Source organism: Protopterus annectens, chromosome 10.part0 (genome assembly GCF_019279795.1).
Source record: "Protopterus annectens isolate FY-2018-M chromosome 10.part0, PAN1.0, whole genome shotgun sequence".
NCBI lineage: Eukaryota > Metazoa > Chordata > Ceratodontiformes > Protopteridae > Protopterus > Protopterus annectens.
The window spans coordinates 570,423,357-570,446,589 of record NC_056744.1 but is presented as its reverse complement, the minus strand read 5'-3'; the positions used below and the strand labels follow the sequence as shown (position 1 = coordinate 570,446,589).

General features: G+C 41.9%; 1 protein-coding gene across 2 annotated transcripts in view; it reads right to left on the bottom strand.

The window, feature by feature from the left end:
* Positions 1-23,233, bottom strand: part of SZT2 (SZT2 subunit of KICSTOR complex) — a 3,556,133-nt gene that overhangs the window by 3,386,399 nt on the left and 146,501 nt on the right. For both annotated transcript variants that reach the window (XM_044085412.1, XM_044085413.1), the window contains exons 6-7: positions 15,519-15,678; positions 2,869-2,975 (exon numbers count right to left, since the gene is read on the bottom strand). In XM_044085412.1, the coding sequence (XP_043941347.1) occupies positions 2,869-2,975; positions 15,519-15,678 (267 nt within the window). The remainder of the gene's footprint in view (positions 1-2,868; positions 2,976-15,518; positions 15,679-23,233) is intronic.

Genomic DNA, 23,233 nt, shown 5'->3' with positions numbered 1-23,233 from the left:
TTCCCAACGCTCCTGTCACTGCACTGATTTTACATGCATACATTGCGGTCTTTCACTCAGTTTTAAATAACATTTCATGCTGTTCTATGACTACTTAAAACACAAACAGTGCAAATGCCAAAGAACAGATTTTCATAGTGCTTTTTACTGCTGCTTCTTTTTAAAATGGCTAAATTGCAGTCTTTTGTGAAGCCTGAATTGTATTACTTTGACTCATCTCCCACCCCCCTCCACATCTAACTAACCTAGCTGTCAAAGTGCTAAGGGTAATTTGAGCTGTTACCTGCTGTGACTGACAGCTCACAGCAGGAGACTTGACTCATGTACTGTTTCCTTGTTCTAGCCTTTACTTTCTGTATGGTTAGAGGAAGGACCAGGGAGCTGTGACATCACAGCACGGGTGGGTTTTTAGGATGTTTGTGGTAATGTCAGTTTGGGGAGGGAATTGGCCAAAAAATTACCTGTATCCATTGACCTTGATGATATCAATGAATTGGAGACTGCAGCAAGCTTTTTCAGGGTGGGATAAAAGTTTTTTGAAAGTGAAACCACCACAGTACAGTAAGGTACTGTTGTAGCGGACAGAAACAGTCAATGTAAAATATTTTAAATGCTGTATTGTTGTTTATTCATAGGAGGGACTATAAACAGGGAGAAAAAGGACAGAGAAGTTGAGCATTTAATAACACAATCTCAATTTTTGTCCTTTAAAAACTTAATGTGTACAAACAACCTTACTGTTCTTTTTTGACAAAGATTTTAAATCTGCTAAAATGCTGTGTAAAACTGATAGTTCTAACCAGAAAAATGAGAAAAGATGGGCGAGCAGTGGCTAATGCAGCTTTTTCAGCCAAGCTGACTTGGTGTCAGTCAAGAAAAAAAATATATATAATGGCAGTGAAATGGGAGTGCATTTCTGTCTATGGGGGTAGGAATGGCAGGAAAAGCCACTATTCTGATTGAGGGGAGGCAGGGCATCACAGTAGCGGTCATTCAATTTACACATATAACTGATTAAGTTTTCAAGTAATCTTGAAAGGCATATGTAACTGTGTTAGAAAAAATGCTGCTACAGGAAATGTTTTAAATGACCGTGCAAAAGAAATATTTTGTAACTGAAATGTGTAACATACACATGGTAAAAAAAGAAAAGGTAGATATGGTTATGCAGAAAACATAACAGAGAAAGGGCAAAAAGCACTGCATTAATGGAACAATTCAATGATTAACATGTTTGGCAAGGGACGTATGAAAATGGCATGGCTGAGAAAAAAATGAGGATCGGTCAATGTATTTTTATGAAGATGGAAATTAACCAATTCAAGATGATGCTAACAGTCTGGAAAAAATATTTTTAGTTGATATGTAAAGTGAAACGTTTTTGTGTGTGGCAGTGGGGTGGGTATACATTGCTTTGAGGTTCAATACTCAAAATGTTTTGGGCATTAAGTACCTTAGAAAAAACAGACATTTACCTCTATAAGGAGGGCACCCAACTAAGGGCAGCTGTTGTCACACTGGAAGATTGTGTAACCTTCATTCCTTACATAATTATATATGACAGAAGACTGGGCAAAGCATAATGGGCAGGTAATAGAAATTGTTATGCTCAAAGTCAAAAGGTAAGAGACAAACTCTAATTAGTTTTCCGAAGTGGTATACACCTGTCAACCAAAAATAATGGGGGATATTGACAGAAGAGACACAAGGACTGGATGGAATTCTAGAATATACATGAGTGGCAAATAAGAAACTTAGGATTTGCATGGATGTTAATGGCCTGCCAGACCCAGTTAGAGAGAAAGGTTATTAATGAACACACAAAAATAAACCACATCTGGTACTGCTACAAGGTACATACTTGAATCCTGAAGAACACAACAAACATAAAAATAGAATTTGGGAAGAAGAATGAGCCATGTTATCTGGGGAAAGTAATAATTTTAACTGCTAAATGTGGATCAAATGGACACAGAAGACGGACAAAACATGGTGAGGGGATACTCTAGCTATGGTATAAACACCTCTTGAGTAAACCAAAAAGAATTAAGGGGGAAAAATTAAGTGAATGAATAGTTTACCCATCTAGTATATTACATATTGGAAAGACTGGAACTTAGTAACAAGTAAAAAAAAGCAAGTTAAATTGTGTGGGGGTGGGGTATAAGAAGGGGAAATTTTTCAAAACATACATAAAAATATCTGGATTGGTGAATGTAGCATTGTTAAGAGACAGGTGAATACAGTATACTTTTTATTCTTTTAAGTATCAGCAATGGTCTGCATTAGTCAGAATGTGTGTTACTCAGGAATATGCTAAAACAATTAAAGGCAAAGTACTGCTGTTAGCAATCTTTGATCATTTAAAGCTCCAAACTGCCCAACTGCATAATTATTTCCTTAGTATTTTACCAGTGCTACACACGCCTGTGTTGCACCGATGGCAATTTGGGCAAGGGAAGTGGAGTAATCTTCTGTGTCATATATGTTGGTCCTGCATGCTAGGGTGGACTTTGCATGAACTGCGTAGAGCTAGTGACATCATACATATCACATCAGACAATGTCAGCTAGCCCCTCCCCCCAGCGGTGCAGCATTTTCTAAACCAGTCACAAAAAGCTTGCAGTCAGAGGAACACCTCCATATATACCTCACCATTTTCCAGACAATAGGTCCTAAATCCAAGTACTTTCATATGTAACCAAAATATGTTTTATGTGGGATCTGAAGGTGCTTATCAGGCATTGAATTAAAACACTAAATGCAAAAGTATGAATTCTACCTTAAATTTACAAATATTCCTTTAGTCACGTGCAAAGAAAAAAACTTAAGCAAGTAATTCATATGCTTTTGTCAAATTATTCTAACCTGTATGAAGGAGCAAGCCACTGTTCCTCCCCGAAGTTGGTTGAGTAAGGTTTCACAGACTGTGATATCCGGCACACTGGTGACACCATCTGTGATGATGATAATTCCTAAATTAATGAAAAGTTAATGTCACTAGTAAGCCACATAGCCTTAATCAATTTACAAAACTTCATTTACCTTCAATACCGCTTCCAAACTCCGATGTTCAGTTATTGCAATTCTGCAAGTGGAAACGTGACTGTGCCTGGGTATTTGTGCAATTAAGAGTTGACCTGGACAACTTAAGAGTAAGGGACGTGCTCAGTCAATGACACAGAGATGTCATTCAGCATGATGTACCTTTTGTCCACTGTAAGGAGTAGCTACTTACAAGCTTAGCTACCTAATAATTGCAGAGCAGAAATGACAAGGGAAGCTGTATTAATGTAGCGGAAGTAAGTTCTACCATTTTAATGAAATACCTACATAGTTCTTACTAGTAAGAGACAAGATGGTGGCAGTTAGCTGCATAATCCTGCATGGCTGCTTTGTACTGCATTTTTTAAACTGCTCAGACCTGTTTTAATTTATTTATCATGTTTTTATTGGGTAGCAGCTACTTATTAATCTGTTCATTTTTCCCTGTAAACTTGATTCTGATTTTTTTCTTCTTAAGAAAAAAAAAATTCTGCTCAAAAGAAATATCTTTACTGAATTATCACTTATGACATAGACAATCATACATTTATATAAATTAAAACAAACCATACTGATATACTTTCAGTTGCAAATATTACGCATCACATATAATCTACTATAAACAGAACACTGCCAATCTATACTCCATTGCTGTTCTTTCTTTTGCATTCATTGTTTCTACTAACGATATATTTCCCCATGAAGACTTAAATACCTACACAAAACACCAACTCTTTGGCTCGATCACAATGTAAATAAACAAAATCCAAAAAAAAAAAAAAAACAAAAAAAAAAACGTGAAACTTCAAAAGAAGTGTAAAAGTGATTTAATGTACATTTAGCACTTTCGACCTTTAACTGGTCTTCTTCAGAATAAAAATCATGTGTGTGGAAAACATTTTTATATCATCCAATCAAATTACCTAACCAATAAAAGCGCATTGCCAATGAATCTGACACATCATTGAGAAACCATCACAAAATACCATACTCTACAAAAGAACTTAAAATAAACAAAACACATCAAAGTTAGGACCCTCAGAAATATATCTACAGATGGAGCATTGCTGACACTTACAGGTGCCTCTCTTACCCACTGAAGCCTTGTGTTTACATTTCTCCAACAATGCTTTAATATTCTTGGACTTTTTATTGATAAAAGTGGGAGCCCCCCCACTTCTGAACTAACTTCATCATTGACCCCTAAAATTCTTCAGTTGTTTCCAATGATGTTTTTAATGAATATGATTTGCGTACCTGCACTACCAACACCTTTCCATCCTTTTACTGACTGGCACTGACTAACGCACAGAATGCAAAACAACCTGTCTCAATCTTGGCTACTTGGATCACACTGATTTACTACTGAAAAAGAAAAATAACCTACCTTACTTATGTGGTGTTTGTTTCTTCACTCCAGTCCAGCTTCCTTGCTCAGTGCTTTTATTTCCCAGCTACAGTAAGATTTACGTAACTAATCACTGGCCTTTCAAAATAATTTTCATTTTGTCAGTTTATGTATCTTCTGTTTAGTCTCTTCTCGCATATCCTTGGCTGCCACACCAGAATTTTTAATCCATATTCCTAAAACTTCATTTTATCATGTCCCCATAAATAAGAATATTGCTGAACAAATTTGTGTGTGGGTACATAACCTACCTCTATGCTTTTGTTTTAGCTTCATTCATTTTGCAATCCAAAAAGATCTGAAACTGTCTGAAAATGTTCCACAAAACTGTAATGTCTCTTTCTGGTTTTATCAGGTATAAAATAATATAATTTGCAAATAGAGCCAGCTTTTCTTGACTACCATACTAATTATATCCTTGAATTTCTCAGTCACTTATTTTCTTTGCCAATGGTTATAAATATAATGCAAATAACAATGGGGAAAGAGGGCATCCCTGCCTGGTTCCTCTGCTCAAGCAGAAATTATAACAGAGGACTCCAACCAATTTAATTTTCGCCTCCGATCCATCATATATCCTTCTAATCAGCCTTATATTTTTTTCAGGAAAATGCAAATGCTTCCATTACCCTGCTCATAAGTCCCAGCTTACACTGTCAAATGCTTTCTCTGCATCAGGACCCACCAACAATATTAATATTTTCTTACATACTGCTTTCCTCTGGATCATCAATGTTCTGTTAATATGGTCAAATGTTTGCCTCCCTTCCACAAAAACACACTGATCCATATCTATCAATTTTGGCATTACTTTTGTCATTTTTTTATCCATTATTGACAAAAACACTTTATAATCCTATAAAGCTGGGTCTGATGGATCATAACCCACTTTAGGTATTACAGCTACCACTGCTTTCTTCCAGGGTGTTGGTACTTCTCCTCCTTTTAAAATACTGTTAAACAAAACCTTCCTGATCTTTATCAGTTTTTTCCCCTCCTAGCTTCTAAACTTCGACAGGAATACCATGCAATTAAGCCAAAAGGTGCTTCAGCAAAGTATTAGTTTAAGGGTGTGCACACTTGTGCAACCAACTTATTGTACGTTTATTTTTTATATTTTCCCTAACAGATTTGTTTTTCAATTGAATTGTACAGAGTATAGGTCACATTAAAGGTGGGAAAAGTTTTGAAATGATTTACTGTGGTCTCATTTTTTTACATCACAAAAACCTGGCATTTTAACAGAGGTGTGTACACTTTTTATAAGCATTGTAATTCTAATTTCTCTACAGGATCACTTGTTATCTTTCTTGTTATAGGCTCCCTAAGCTTGGCGACAGTCCCTTCTACTTTCTATTACCGGAGTAATCATGCTAAAAGTTTTCTGCTCTAGTGTTATCATAAAAAAAAAAAAACAGTTGCTTAAGAGCAATCTTTCTAAACTCATGCATATTATCGAGGTAATCCGTTATTTTCTGCTTAGCATTCTGCAGTTGATCCTCCTCTTGTTCTGGGAGATTCCTCCTATTCTGCAATACTTTGTCAGTCCCTCTAAATAATTCTTATTTCTTAACTACAGCTCCCTTTCTTTTATTCCCACCCTATTTTTAAACACCACCTTAATTTTATCCCACTCCTTAGCTATATTTTCAGAAACAATTTCCATCCTCTCTAATAGCTCCTAAATAATCTCCACTACCCATTCCTTAAATTACTCTCTTTTAGCAGATAGGTGGGAAAGCACCAGTGTCTCATTTTTATTTAATTACCTGGACTTTTTATTTCAGTTATTATTGGCGCATGATCTGAAATAGTTATTGGGTGCGTATCAAAACCTTCAATTAAATGTACACGTTCTTGTGAAATGTAAATTCTGTCTAACCTAGCCCAGTTTTTATATCTTGGGGAATAATAAGTAAATTCACTCAGAACTCTTATTACTGAATTCACATCTTCCATGCCAAATATTTTCATAAATCTCTTCAAAAATCTACCCCTCTTTTTTATACTTTCCCTTCTGGGCCCCCCAGACATCTTCACTGCTGCAAATCACATTCCAGTCCCCATCTATAAGTAATATTCCTTCCTGAAAACTGATTATTTCTCCCGGAATTTTCTTAAGTTCCATTATAGTAGTTTCAGGTGGAATATAAATCCTCCTCTATTATCAGTAGCCAATTAGAACTACACTGCTGCCATTATTAACTTTTTATTCTCTTCTATCACTACTGGAGTTCCTCTTGAAATTAATATAAGTACTCCTCTTTTCCTTTGTCCCAGGTATTCCACTGAATAGTCATCCTGAACACCTTTCTTTATCAAATTCACAAGTTCAGTTCTTTCTAAATGCATCTCCTATAACACAGCTATTTGCACTATACATTTTTAATATAGTTCACTACTCTTTCTTTTTTGTATTTATCTGTGAGACCGTTGATATTTAAAGACATTACAGAAAGCACTATTGCACTAAAATTTATTATTCCCACCTTTTATGTATTACACCTTTTCTGTTAAATGTCTAATTCCAGATTTTGTGTTACATGCATACACTGTTTAGGAGACTGAACTTTTACACAGTTGTTTCCTGTCACATCCATTTGAGCCTATGTCACATCTTACAAAACTTTCTGGTTTACTGAAAGCCCCCCCCCCAAAAAAAAACACCCCCAATATCCCCCTTATTGACAGACAAAACTATGTACATCTTCAAATATTGAAGTTTTACCCTCCTAATAGGAACAAATGTCCCAAACTGACAGCCACACTCACAAAGTTGAGTTAACCTAAAATTGGGGAGTTGCTACTTGGCATTTTGTTTATCTGCAGGGGCCTCTCATTACCAGCCCATCCTTTAAGTACTTAGAGATTACCATTAGGTATTTTCTGTTCTTGTAGGAAATGTTTTAATGTGGCACAAGGTGGGGCACAGGAAATGAGCTGGCAAAGACTCATCATTTGGGTGCATAAACTGTTTTGGTGAGCAGGTGTTACCCTGGAGATAAACATCACACAGACAGAATTTTTGTCTTCTGCATCATACCCAGGAAACTGGCTTCTAAAGCCAGACCGTTATCTAGGAACTGTGAAATACTGGGCCTTCTGAGAGCACTTTAAGTCCCCCTGTAACAATCTTACTATTTTTTTCTGACCTGCTGTGTAGTGCTGATCTGGCTTTTATTGTGGAAGTCTAGCTGAATAAACATTTTAGTCCACATCTAATCACTGGTGTACCATGGGTTCTCTACAATTCAGTGCTCTAGTATTAACAGGACTATGTGTGGAAGCAGTGATTTATCACTCTCCACTGTGGCTGATCAATGTAAAGAAAGGCTGACAACTACCTTGAGTATGTAATGGTAAACAAAGCAGGTTGTGTAATTCTCCTTTCTACCATGTACCCAGCAGTGTGAGAACTTGCCTACAAGATTTCATGGAGTTGGTAATAAGAGGCTGCTGCAGATAAACACAATGCCAAGACGAGTCCATGGCTCTGAGGAATTTCCTGCATTAGGAGATATTTTGATTTCATGCAGGTGGTTACCTGACCTAACCTTGACTTCTGACTTCGCAGTGCAATGCATCTCTTGGCTGGACCACCTTGTCTGGTTTGTAGAGGTTTTTCTTCAGTTACATCTCTGAATATGAAATGGTGGAATACAGAAATCTGCATGCCATAATTGTTAACCAGTCTGCTCCTGCCTTCTGCTGTTTCCCAATGACTCTCAATGAAGGTGATCCAGATGTGGTATTTGCAACCTATAATAAGGTCATAGGGTCTTTACTGGATCTGTTCTCCCCATCTTTGAATGTTCTGTTTGCTTCCGATATGACTTGTTGAATTACAACGTGGCAAAAAGTCAACTTGCTCGGAAACCAATCCAACAAAAAACTTGCATACAAGTATATTTTGCAAGGAGGTAATCCCCAGCACCTCCCAAATGTACATACTTTTGACTTTTGACCGGTTGACTGGCTTGGCAAAAAAAAAGGGAAACTTGCTTCTAGAATGTCAGGAACTATGTACCACTTTTAGTGCTTGGAAGCAGAAACCAAACAGTATCATAAGACCAACAAGAACATGACAACTATGTAACCACTGGCATTTCAGAGTCAATTTTTCAGCACTCATATGCAAAGGTGAGCTAGAGCAGCTGTAACTTTTAGTTATGTACTCACCATAACTTCAGATGTTTGGGATCCATCTCGCCTACATTCTGACTGATGGGTTCGGAGCCGATCCCTCGGCTCCGACTCGGCACGCTTATGCCAAAGAGCGAAGTCTCTTATTGGCTGAGCTTACTATATCCCAGGATGCACCACTACCAGTCCCCCAGATCTAGTTTGTCCGCATACATGCACACATGCACGCCCTGCTTATATAACATCGTCAGATGAAACAAGATAAAACAGTAGAACTCAAAACCGTTCAATCTCTTCTGATCTCCAAGGCAGGGGGAAGGAGGGTGGGTATAAGGAATGTAGGCGAGATGGATCCCAAACATCTGAAGTTATGGTGAGTACATAACTAAAAGATGTTATGTGATCCTATCTCGCCTACATTCTGACTGATGGGACAGCGTCCCTAGCACCTGAATCCTGGGTGGCTCACTGGAAAACACTCCTGAGTACCGTGGAACCAAATGATGCTCGTCCTTTAGATGCCACATCCAATTTGTAGTGGGAAATGAAAGTGTGCGGATTGGACCAAGTAGCCGCAGCACAAATCTCCGATATAGCGAGCTTGGAATGAAAAGCTATAGAAGTAGCCATAGCTCTGGTAGAATGAGCTTTGATAGATGTTGTAAGTTGCTTATTCAAGAAGAATAAGCCTGAGTTATGCAATCTCTAATCCATTTGGAAATAGTAGCTTTTGTGATGGTTTGACCCAATTTATTATCTGAGAAGGACACAAACAACTGGTCTGACTTACGGTGTTGCTGAGTCCTGTCTAAATAGAAGCGTAATTGCCTGTGAACATCCAATTTATGGAGAGTGTATTCTGCTTCATTGGAGAAATTTGGGAAGAAAACTGGTAGCTCTAGAGACTGTTGGAGACAAAGATTAGAACAGACCTTTGGGACAAAGGATGGATTAGGCCTAAGAGATACTCTGTCCTTGTGGAAAATCAAGTACGGTGGTTTAATGGACAGGGCTTGAAGCTCTGAAACTCTTCTTGCAGAAGTAATTGCAACTAAGAAAGCAGTTTTCCAAGACAGATATTTTAACTCACATGTAGCAGCCGGTTCGAACGGGGAAGATGTCAATCCATGAAGCACTAAATCTAGATCCCACGGAGGCGCAGGATGAGAAACTGGGGGTCTCAACAGACCCGCACCTTTAATGAAAGTTTTGCATAGTCTGCAGCTCATCAATGGAGGATCCATGGACTCGTGAAATTTAGAGATTGCCGCTAGTTGGACTTTAATAGTAGAGACAGAAGATCCTTGATTAAATAGGGATGTTAAAAATTTCAAAACCTCTGGGATAGGAGCAGTGATAGGGTCTAAGCCCTTGAGTTGAGCCCAGATAGCAAACCTCTTCCACTTACTGAGGTACAATTTGTTAGTGGTGGGTTTGTGGGTCAAGATAAAATGTGAACAACTTCCGGTCTAATGTGTGACTTCTGACTAAAGTCGGAAGTGGAGGGGCCAAGCTGTCAACTTCAAAGATCGTAGCGACTGATGCTGTTGTCCCGACTGATGAATTAGCAGGTCCGGAATTAGGTCTAAAGTCCACGGATCGTCCACCGCATGTTTCTTCAGGTAAGGAAACCATACCTGACGAGGCCAGTATGGGGCAATCAGTATCATTGCGGACCCCAATTGAGAAGCTTTTTGAATGACTTTGGAGAGAAGTGGAATCGGAGGAAAGGCATAAAGTAGCCCTGTTGGCCAAGGTTGTGCTAGAGCATCCATAGCTGGTACTCCCTGAAGTGGAGTCAAGGAGAAGAACCTTTTGCACTTGGTGTTTAGTGGAGTTGCAAATAGGTCGCAGCACGGCGTCCCCAATCTCCTGAAAACCTGAGCTGCTACTGTTTCGTTTAGGGACCACTCGTGAGGAGAGAGAATTGTCCTGCTCAATTTGTCTGCCAATATATTTGATTTCCCCGGAATGTGGGTCGCTACCAAGAAGCGGTTGGTAGCTACAGCCCATTCCCACACCCTCATGGCCTCTCTGCAAAGGGGGTACGATCTGGTCCCTCCTTGTTTGTTCAGATACCAGACCACCGACATGTTGTCTGTGTGGATGGCGATGATGCCCTGAGGAAGAAACTTGTGTAAGGCCTGTAGGGATAGAAGTACAGCCCTCATCTCCAACACATTGATGTGGAGAAGAGCTTCGTCTGGAAGCCAGGAGCCCTGAACTAACCTGCCCAGACAATGCCCCCACCCTATCTGGGAGGCATCTGTCGTCAGGGTAACCACTGGAGAGGGAATAACAAAGGGGCTTCCTTGATTTAGATTGGATGTCTGAAGCCACCAGCGAAGGTCCCGTTTGCATGTTTCCGTAATCATGATGTGATGATTGAGGGGAAGATCCTGAAAGGACCATTGAGTGGACAATAGCCACTGAAGAATCCTCATGTGCAATCTTGCCAGAGGAACTAAAAGAACCGTGGCAGACATTGAACCTAAAACTTGTAGAACCCTCCTGGCTGGGGCTTTGGATCTCGAGATCAGAGCTTGAACATGGCCCTGTAAAGTTTGGATCCTTTCGGCAGGAAGAAAGACGCATCAATTTTGAGTCTATCTCTGCTCCTATGAACCTTATGCGCTGAGAGGGCAGCAAGACAGACTTTGACCAATTGAATGTAATCCCCAGGGTAGCACCCAGGGAGATGGTGGCTTTGAGGTTGTCCATTAGTAGATGCCTGGTGGTGGCAGTCAGGAGCCAGTCGTCCAGATAGGGAAACACTTGGAATCCAAGACTTCTCAGGTGAGCCGTCACTACTGCCAAACACTTGGTGAACACCCTGGGGCTGTGGTGAGACCAAAGGGCAGAGCACAAAATTGGTAATGACTGACTCCCAGGCTGAAGCGCAGATACCTCCTGGACGCCTGATGTATCGGTATGTGATAATAGGCGCCCTTGAGGTCTATGGAGCACATCCAAACATCCTTCTCCAACAATGGGAGAATGGATTGTAACGTGACCATTCGGAATTTGGATTTCGTGACGGATTGGTTCAGTCTGCTGAGATCCAATATTGGTCTCAGGTCCCCTGTCTTTTTCGGCACTAAAAGAACCTGGAGTAATTTCCTGATCCGATCTGGTCTGTGGGGACCGGTTGGATGACTCCTTTTTCTAGCAGCTTTAAAGCTTCTGCGGCTGCCATTTCCCTTTGACTGGGTGGTGGGTCCGGGATTTCTTTGGACGGTGGGAGTGAGTATGTGAATGGGATGGTGTAACCTCCGGCAATGATCCGAAGCACCCATCTGTCCTGAGTGATTGACTCCCAGGCTTTTAGGTGCTTGGCAAAACGACACCCGATTGGCTCCGGAGCAGCACAGCCGGGCAATCCCTCATGATGTGTGGGAGGCTGAAGAGCCACGAAAGGACTCGGTCTCCAGAATTGCGGGGCCCTCTGCCGCCTCTGGGACGGCGTCTCCCAGAAAAATTTCCCCGTCCTCTGCCTCTGGAAGGGGAATCTTCCTGCTGTTGGGGGAAAAACTTACGAGATTTGTTGAACCACATCTTCCCTCCTTTAGCCTTGGGGTAAGGCCGAAAGGGAGTGGAATAACAGGCACCTACGGCAGATAAAGTTTTTCCCTCTTGCTCACAGCGGGTAAGGGTGTCTTTAACCTTCGGTCCAAACAAAGAGGACCCATCAAAGGGAGCGCGGCGAAGGAAGACTTGAAGGCCTCCGAACTGACACAAGCGGAGCCAGGCTTGTCTCCGTGAGCCACGCCTGTGCCTGCCGCTCTACCGCCTTCGGCCGCATAGGAAATGAGCCTCATGGACGAGTTAGAAATTGACGTAAGGATAGCCAACTGAGAGCTAACCGACTGGGCTAGCTGCTCAGGTAGGTTACCCGAGAGGGAATCTGACAACTCCTTGACCAGATCCCTCTGAAGCCTGGTAAAATGTGCCAAATAATTCAGAGACCTTAAAGTAAAGGCCGCTGAAGTCAGGGTGCGCTTCCCGTACCTGTCCATGCTCCTAGACTCCTTATTAGGAGGATGGATGGACGTTGAAGCCTCTGCCACTTCCTGTTGTGTAGCAGATGCCACCACCATGGCATCTACAGCCACGCCTTTGGTGAGGAACTCCTTCTCGGGTGGGGCAGACAAAAATTTATTTGGACGAGAAGGGACTGGTTCCACGGTATCTGGATGTTCCCACGCCCTCCGACAAACTAAATCCAGAAGCTCGTCGAAGGGCGGAGACACCCAGGAGGCGGAGGGCTGAGCCCCAAAGGCCTTGAGGAGCACTGACTCATCAGCAGAGGGGGGTTTGGATATCCAGCCGCCTCGTTGTTTGAGGATCTCTAAGATGTCTGCAAATGAGACATCATCCGAGGACGACTGGGACCCCTCTGCATCATCAAGATCAGTGTCCGATGTAATAGACTCGGGGGAGTCCACGTGCTTCCTCTTGCACGATCTCTTCCTTGGGGGTTCCTCCGAAGACAACTCCGAAGAACCCTCAGGAGGAGGGGAACCCCCAATGGGGGTAACCTCAGGCCCAGGGGCTCCGCTGCCTACGGACAGGGGAACTGCCAAAGACCCAGTCTCCATGCCCAGGGAAGGTGCCGGTAAAGCCGGAGAGATGGCCGAAGAAGACTTGGCCAAGGCACTCCTCATGGCTCTGAAAGCCGGACCCCCTGAATCCTGGGAGTGTCCGGTCCCCGGAGCCATGATAGCCGACGGAAGTCCCGCAGCCGAAGCACCGAGGGGGAGGCTCGGAACCGAAAGCATAGGTCCCGAAACATCACCCCCGGGTCCAGCCGAAGATGTCCGTGTACCAAACTCGGACCCGAAGGCCCGGGTTGGAGTAAGGGTCGGAGCCGACCCTAAGATCTCCACTGGCTCCAACAGCACCTGCTCCCGGAGCCAAGCAGTCGGAGGAGGAATGGCAATGGGTGGGCCAGGGTTATCGGCTCCAAAGCCAACTGGGTCGGAACCAAACAAATTTTTGGAAGACTGGGGACTGGAACAGTCTTTGGAGCACCCTGTCTATATCTGAATCCGACATCCTCAAGACCGAGAGGAAACTGAACGGGTTCGAGACGGCCTCCAACGGCCCCAAAGGGCTAGGGGACCGGCTCGAGGCGACTCGATGACTATCGGCGCCGAAGGAATACACACTAGATTCCATCGGTGCCGAGGTGGACTTCGCCGAGGAGGAAGTGTCTGAGCGGGCGACCTTGTCGGCTCCGAGACCAGTGGAGCCGACGGTGACCCGCCTCGATGCCCCAGCCATCGGCTCCGAAGCCAGAGGAGTCGAGACTGGTGGCATCGAGGCAGACCGTTCCGCCTCGGCCGAAGTCCTTGGAGCCGAAGGAGAGGCCTGCCTATGTCTTTTGGCGGTCGGATCCGACGGACTGGTCGGAACCGACGCCCTTTTCTTTTTAGCCGGAGAAGGAGAGGATGCCAAGGCTTCTTCAAAAGAAGGTTTTATTAACCCCTTAAGAATCAGTTTATTTTTCCTCTCCTGGAGGACCCTTGAGGAAAAAGCGTGACATACGCTGCATGACTCCTGTAAGTGTTTTGCACCCAAACAATACACACAGAGCGAGTGATCGTCTGTGATGGACATTTTGAAATTGCATTTGGTGCATTTTTTGAAGCCCGAAGGCCTAGGATTTTGAGACATTATGGCAAAACAATTTCAGTAATCTTTGACAGAAAAATACAAACTGACTTTCTGTTTGACACTACCTAATAATAGGTTACAGTTATCGCTTAAAAGCGTTGCAAAAAACAAGGGTACTTTGAAACCCTGTAAGGTTTTAGGAGGGTTGACTGACCGGGAAGGCCCTAAGATGAAGGAGGCCTACCAAACTCAACCCAATCACACAACAAGTCTTTAACAAACTCCAAACACACACAAAAGTGAAGAATAGCCGTTAAAACAGCTTTTTGTGACAAGACAGCAAAAAAACTGACAGAAAAAGTAAGTAAAAGCTACTACTCAGCTCAGCCAGCTCGAGACCACGTCTTCGCAGGTTAGCGGCAAACGAGATCTGGGGGACTGGTAGTGGTGCATCCTGGGATATAGTAAGCTCAGCCAATAAGAGACTTCGCTCTTTGGCATAAGCGTGCCGAGTCGGAGCCGAGGGATCGGCTCCGAACCCATCAGTCAGAATGTAGGCGAGATAGGATCACATAACATCACTCGAGCAACCACAAACTGTAGAAGGCACAGCAGGCTAAAAGCTGTGTCCTGTGAATTCTTACCAGGGATGTCAAGCACATGATCTCTTGAACCCTCTTATTTGGGAGAATACAGGTAAAGCAGTGCGTCAGTCACTGCTAAATGGAAGGCACTCACCTGCACTAACACCAGACCAGGCAGTGCACCCAGTGGGACTCGCAAGCATCTACATAAAAGTGTTTTACTATGGGAAAGGAAAGACTGGTATGTCCTCTTTAAAACCCTAACATTCAAAAAAGACACCCATGATCTTTATATCCAACATAATGTTCAAAATGGGAGCAAAACACAGAAGGAAGTCTCGGTTTATCATCTTACCCGAATCTGAAAGCTTCCACATGATGCAGCATCTGAAGTATGACACACCTGGATGCTACTTTTTATGACTTAGGCCCACATCTCAACTTGCAACAGAAATTTAAATCTCTACATCCCTATTATGTACATACTACAGATAACTGTATTAGTACAGTATTTACATTACAAAACTAGTTTAAGAACTTGAATACCCAAAACTGCCAACCACAGAAAGGTCAAATGCTCAAGGAGAGAGTACAGATTACTCACCAAGTCCCACTGAGCATCAACTCACTAAAATAAGAAAAAAGGCCATAAGACAATTTGCATGACATACAAGAGATGGACTTTGATAGATGAATGACTAAATTAAGACAAGCATCATTACCTGCACTTGAATTGGCTGGTAGTAACTGCAGTGCTAAAATGCCCTGTCGAATCATGCTCACAAGCCCAATGTCAGCTGTTGCCAGGGAAACGCCAAGCTTCCTAGTACAGTATTCTTCTGTATCACTGCGACAGTTTCGATTTACACCAGAGGTATCAACCTGAAAAAAATAAATATATACATCCCAGACTTCAGTAAAGACTCTTCTACCAATAGGGTTTTTTCAACATTCCTTACACATCTGTTCCTAACACTGGCAAACTCGCATCATACAACAACCATACTTTTCAATGCAATTCAGGCTTTTAGAAATACAACTGGGGCTTTTAGATTTGCAGTTTGTTAAAAAATATATTGCATTTCATTTTAAAAATTATGATGCATTACTGTGGTCAATAAATGAAAGCAGGTATAGAATATAATGCAACAGGTCATGTACGATATTAAAGTCATAGCATAACTTGTTTCTCAAAAAGCAGAGAGAGAATGACAGTCATTACACCTGAAGTCAAACTTCTGAAAAAAAATACAAACATTGATTTAATCATTTTCTGACAGAAGCTTTATCCTAACTCAGGGATGGATACAAGGCAACTTGAATCCTATTACTGGTCTTAATGGGAGCAAGGCAAAGTACTAATCCTGTGCAGGCCTCCAGTCCATTACAGGAAAATTAAAAAAAATAAACACAACATGCATACTTAGGAAAGGACAACTAATTCATCAGCATTTGTATTTACTAAAATTGTACTTAGCCCTCCCTCTCATTTACAGTAAAACATTTTTCTTCAGCTCCACAGCCAGTTTGTGCTTAATTGTTTCAGATGCTGTGCCCGCAATCCAGCTGTAAAAGGCTGTGGGAGTGAATAAAATCCTCTTGATTGTGAAACTACTCATCCAGTGAATGAAGCTTAAGAATTACCGTTCTTATATACACAGAAGTACAGTCAGCACATCATTTCACATAAGTAGATTCTTACAGTACATTATGATCCTTTGTTTCAGCTGTTTATCCATTTCTTAAATGAATAAGTTGCTTGATCGGCTTGCTAACAGCGTATTTCTCAACCCACCATCACTTACATATTCTTGAATTCAGCTTTCATTTTTTATCATATGTCACCAATTTTGAGAACACTATTCATCATAAATGAAATATTTCTAAGCATCTCTTCTTAGCTTCCAGTCCTTTACACAGTGCATTCTCTTGTTCTCGTACATTTTTCTTTAAATAGGGCACTCACATAGAGTTTTCAGATTCCTGAGTAACTTAAAGACTTGTATCTTGTTCCCACTTGCTTTCCTAAAATTGCACATGCTGACTTTTTTTAAATATCTTTATTTATATGATTTCTAATGCAGATCCTACCATTTTGCTGCCCTGCTCTGAAATGCCTTCTCCCAAGCTACTCTGTCACTCCAGGGAGAACAACAGAAAGGTGCACCATATTTTAGCCAGGGTCTTCAAAACTACATATAAAAAGGGAAATAACATCTACTTCAGAAATGGGATTTACCTATGATTATAAAGTAATATTCTGACAAAGCAGTAGGTTACTGGGCCAAATGGAATCTTGATTAATGTACGCATTACTAAAAAATGACAAATGATGGCAAAACCCTTAATAGGTTCTAATTTTTTCAGAGGATGAGTAATCTTGTGAATTATATTTTTAATCATTCTTTTCCCATCCCCACACCCCAAATTATCAAGCCCCTAATTCTGTTGGGCCATTCCTTCTTCCTCCTCCTGCTTTGAAAATTGCTGAGGGGATGGAGGCAAGAGCGAGGGACTGTGGCTGACATTGTAATGGTCAGGAGATGCTAACATTCCCTCTGCTGGACAGCAAGCATTGTGCAATGTCCACTATCCTGGACCAGGAAAAAGTGAATCCACACACCTACAAAGTCCAACCAGAGTGAACAAGCACCCCTTAGTGGGCTCCTGCTTTCTCAACCCAAAGTTGCAGGAGCTGAAATACCCAGGTTCCCCTAAGTAAAACTCTTACAGTGGGACTCTATACCAAAGACTGCCTAGGATGGAGGAGGTGGCACCAGCCATGCACTCCTCTTCAACATCTGGTTCCTACAGTATCTATGTAGCTAAATGGGATGCAGTTAGGGCTCCATCCCTCCATGACACAAATCCAATGCAGTAACTTGGGAAGGGACAGCACTAAATAGGAGGATGCAGGACACACAGACCTCTATATCAGTGGAGGGAGTTATGCTAAAATATATATATATATATATATATATATATATATATATATATATATATATATATATATATATATATTTGCTGTTTTTCCATTAGTCATGTTCATCAACTGACATGTACAGTCTGCTAGCTGCCATTAGGCCACTCAGGTTAGATCATTCTGCTAGCCCTACCTGCTGCTTTCTCACACTAGTTTATCTTCAAACTCCCTTAAAAGGAGTAATTTCAGGTCATTTATTTCTTTTGCTGTCAATACTTCCCTCCTCCCAAAATGTGTATTCTTCATGGGCTCTGCTTCCTAGATGCATTCTTCTGCTTTTCTACACTGAATTTAAGCAGCCATACGTCAGACTAATCCTCCAATCTTGACAAGTTTCATCTCAACCTTTCTAGCCATATTTTCCACTACCTTAAATATTGCTACTTAAATTTGTTAAAAAGGTCCTTAAAGGCTTTCTCTTAGAAGACAGATGAAAAACGTCAACTCATATCTCATAAAACAAAAATAGGAGCAAATGTAGAGTGCTAGAGGGAAAATAAGGGAGTATTTGGATAATATGCAGGAGTTTTAAAAGGGTACTGTTAAGTAACTATTTTTTCACTACAACTCTGGAGCAGAAAAACTTTTAGCACAATGATTTAGACAACAGGAAGTAGAAAGAGTCAGAGCCAATATATAGCATCAATGAGAAGAAGAAGAATCAATAGTTATGTATTTATCATTACACTGGATCCTTTCATCCTCATCTGTCTGATATGACTTTTGGGTTCTCAAGTCGCTTAAGGGATTACACTCTGCAAATCTAGTACTCCAGCCTCATGCCAATTTAAATTTTCCCTCCTATAATGTGCCTGGTTATAAAGCTTCCTCAGATAAGAGTTTTCTGACCTACAGCGTCAGGAATCCTGCTGTGCCTCTAGTAAAATAGGCCCTCCGAGTCCTTTAGAACTACACAATGGAAGGGGTTGGGGGAGGGATGTCATATTGGATGGACAAGGATGAAAGGATCCAGCATTACGTTAAGTACATATCTACCATTTCCTATTCAGCCTGTCCATCTGATCAGACTGTTGGATCAGAATCCACAGCTACTTATTCTTCGGATGGTTTCATGACAGAACTCTTTGAGAACTGTGGTCCCAAACAATGCTCTATATCCTGAAATTACATCTAAATTATAAAGTTTTGCAAATGTATCCAAGGAAGCCTAAGTAGCAGCTGCACAAATTTCATCCACAGATGAGTTCTTTAATAAGCGAATGTGGCCTCAGACTTTGTACAATGAGCTCTTGATCCAAGTTGCAGAAGGCGATTAATGGAGGACTAGATAAAAGTTATGAAATCTGAAATTCATCTGGACAAGATAATTCTGGATACTTTCAAACCCAATCTATTATGAGAAAAAGATAACAGTTGGGTGTCCTTCTTGATGGCCTTTCTTTATGAAAACACAAACGCAATTGTCTATGCATGTTCAAAGTGAGAAGCAAATATTCTCCCTTGCTGGAGTTCCTGGGAAAGCGCACCACAGATGTACTACTGATTGGTTTAGGTTAAATTTGGATGGCAACTTAGGAAGAAAAGAAGGGTTGGTGCATGAACAGACCTGGTCTTTGTAGAAAACCAGATAAGATGGAACAGATGAAAAGTGCACACAATTCAGAAACTCCCTTGGCTGATGTTATTGCCATGACAAATAAAGGGCTCCCTATTGAAATGTCAGCACTTGAAATGCCGAGTGCCAACAAGCCGAAAAAAGAAGACCAAAAGCCCAGGAAAGGAGCAAATCTCCAAGATAATTCTTCTCCTTTAAACTTCTTTTTTTGCAGGGGAGCAAGCACCACCCTGCACCTTCTGATGTGGGGAAGCAAGCCCCCACACCCGCTGAACTCATATATACAAACTCCTAGATCACCATACATCTGAGAAAAAGTGAATATCCCAAGAAATGGCCAGCTCGGACTTAGAATATGCAAGTCAGTTTTCTGGCCAGTCTTTCTGTTTTGGGACTCTTACAAGTGGATGCTGACATTTCAAATAGTTACCCAAATAAAGTTATCCAAAAAAAAAAAAATTTAAGTGGTAGATGCTACTCAAAGCAGGCCTTTGTTAAGGCATTCAACACAAAATTAACAACTCATTGAGGGATTGTTTCTCTAATTGGTGGACAAAGCAGAACCATACCCTTAAAAAAAGGTCTTGCAAGACCAGGAGAGGCCAATGAATGTGAATCAAAGTCTTGGTGAAAACAGCTACAAGTTGCACTTTAACAGTCGCTTAGTTGGAACCTGAAGAGAAGAGTTCTGAGAAGAAGAGAACCACTTGAGGAATAAAAGCAGAGAGGGGATCTACCTACGAAGCAGATACCAAAGTGGAAAAATGTGCCCATCTGCTAATATACAGACTACCTCTTGAGACAAGAAAGAATCTCTTTCTATTAATGAAACTGGAGAAACCATGTGGTTATTTTGAGGTTGAAGGGATCTGGGTAAAGCAAGCCAAAAGAATGGGAAAACAGATCATACATGGAATCCAACAGCCAGGGAGGCTTCCTGATGTGAGGTCTGAGAAGAGGAGATGAGATTTGCCAAGGCTAGTGTGGAACGAGGAGGATCACTGTAGCTCTGTACTGAATGCTTTTTGTATGAACCTGAACATCAAGGGAAAAGGCAGGGGGAGGCATAAATGAGCCTTGACGGCCAATGTCCACAAAATCACTCAGGGACTGTCCCTTTGGGAGAAAATCAGGACAAAATAATTGCTGCACTTAATGCTTGTTGGGGATGCAAAGATGATGCAGCAAGGACAGCCTCAGCAGAAGAAGATTTGATTTGCCACTTGCAGATTAACAGCCCAGTCATGATGCATGAGACTGGATCTGCTGAACCTGTCTGCAACACAGCTGACTTTCCCAGGGATGTGCAATGTGAAGTGAGCTCTCATTACCATACTCTCATAGCTTCCTAGCATAGGGGGGCAGGAGATATTTCTTCCCCATTTGTTACTGTATCAAATTACTCTTACATTGTCTGTTTGGATTAAAATCAATCACAGAGGCAAGCAGTCCTGTTATTCCTGCAACACTAGAAGGACAGCCCTCATCTCCAGGGCAGTGATGTGAAAACTGGCCTGCTGAACTGACCATGTACTTTGGGCCATCCCCTCCTGATAATGCGTACCCTACCCCGAAGAGATGATCTCTGTGTTGACCATGGTTGAAGGTGCGGAAAAAAGGAAATTCCTCCCCTGTAACAACAGTGTGGAGGTCAACCACCACTCAAGAGGAGCTCTACAAAGATTTGTGATCTGGACAGATGATGAAAGCAAGTCCTCCAGTTGTGACAATTTTGCTTTGAGGAGCCACTGTAAGATTTCCATATTAAACTGGGTTAGGTGCATCATTAAAACAGCAGAAGCCACAAGTAAATATTATGGGAAGAAATAGCCAGAGAATTGTTATGGCTAGGCTTGTATACGCCCTAGGGTCGATAGCCTAGTACCAAACTATGTACCTAGAATTCTCAGAACAAGAACTGTTGGAGAAGATAAAAATTGTAGGAAACTTCAAACTGCAAACACTGAACACTGGACTATTTCTGGAGTTAAAGAAATGATACAGGTGTCCAGGTGGCATCCAATGAACTGAACAGACTGAGTCTGATGTTGCTGTGACTTCTCATAGTTGACAGAAATTCCCCAAGGACAGACAAAGTTGGAACAAGTAACCTCTAGCCTTGATAAGGAATTGAGGGGTGCCTCAATGTGCCAGCAAGGAGCAAGTTGTCTAGGTGTTGGAAAACCCTGATCCAGAGCAGCCTCAAGTTCACTGCAGACACAACAATGCACTTGGTGAACACCCAGGGGGTGGTGGTAAAACTGACGGGCAGAGCTCTGAAATGAAAGAAATTGGCTCCCATCTGGAAGCGTAGAAACCTAGATGCATTTGCAATTTTTGATGTATAGATAAGCATTCAGAAGCCGATAAAGTACATCCAATCAATCACCTGTACACAAGGAAGAACTGACTGCAGTGTGACAAGTCCTGAACTGGATCTTTTCCATATACTGTTTGAGTATTCTTAGGGCCATAATGGGTCTGAGGTCTTTTTTGTTCACTGGAACCAAAAAGAACCTAGAGTAATAACGTGACCTTGTCTGGTCCACTGGGACCCCTTCACTGACTCTTGTTTCTGAAGAAGCAAAAAGATTTCTCTTCTGGCCATTTCTCACTGGTGGGGTGGTACTAATGGAAACAGCCTTTTCAAACGGGAGGAGTGCTGGAAATGGTATACAGTAGCCTCTTGATATTACCCCTCTTATCTAGAAATCTTACATTCTGGCCATCCATGTAGTTAAGGCAGAGAAAAAGGCAGTCCCCATACTGCCTCCAGTGGGGAGAAATCAAGCAACCATTCAGACACAGTGAGGTTGCCTGTCAGACAAAGGCCATCAATATCCCTGGTTCTGCACACCTCCATGACCTCTGGGTCTGCTTCCATTAAAGAGGCCACCTATGACATGAACACCCCTGTCAGCGATGGACTGAAAGAGTCGATGCTGAGATTTTCCAAACCACAGAGACTAGGAACTCCTTTGGTTTCTGCTGTAAGAGCACTAAGGGTTCTCACAAGTAACACCTACAGCAGTGCTTTCCTATCTTGTTCACACCGCTGCATTCTCACTCTTTGGACAATGGACAAAAAAAAAAAAATACCCATCATAAGGGGCATTGGTAAAGGATGTTTTAAAATTGTCATCAAAATCACGGAGACTATGCTAGGCCTGCTGCCTCATGGTAACATCTATGCCAGTCACTCTCACTGTCCCATCAGCTGCATTATTTAGAAGCCACATGGAAATAATAGTAATACTGGGCATAGTACTCCGGGTGGCCTTTAGTTGTTTTCTAGAGTTATAAGTAGACAGTCTTTTCAGAGATATTATACCCTGTACTGCTAGATCTCTCTCAAACTAGGCTATATGACTGCAGTAGTTCAAAGCCCTCAAAGCAAACATGGCTGAAGCACATACACACTTCCCCATTCTATAAACTGCCTCAGACTCCTTATTAGGTGGATGGACAGTGGCCATATCATCTGTCAGCTCTTTATCGGTGACTGCTGCCACAATGATAGAATCCAACAAAGGATTCTTGGACCAAAAGGGCCTGTCCTTCTGCAGCCATAGATTTTTTTGGGGATTCCTAGGTATATTCTCCAAAGAATCAGGCTCATGCCATGCCTCCTGGCAGCAAAGTCTATGAGATGGTCTACAGAAGGAACCATCCACAAAGTGGAGGGGGATTTAAATCTTATGCCTAAGGAAAGGATCTGCTCATCCTGACAGGATGGATCTGTGGGCCAATTTCCCCTGTGGCACAGGAGCTCCAAAACCTCACTGAAATTGAGGTCCTCCAGAGGAGCTGAGGGGATCCCTCTCAATCATCTGAGTCAGCAACAAAGTGACTGACTTATCTGAGGAGTTAATGTGTCT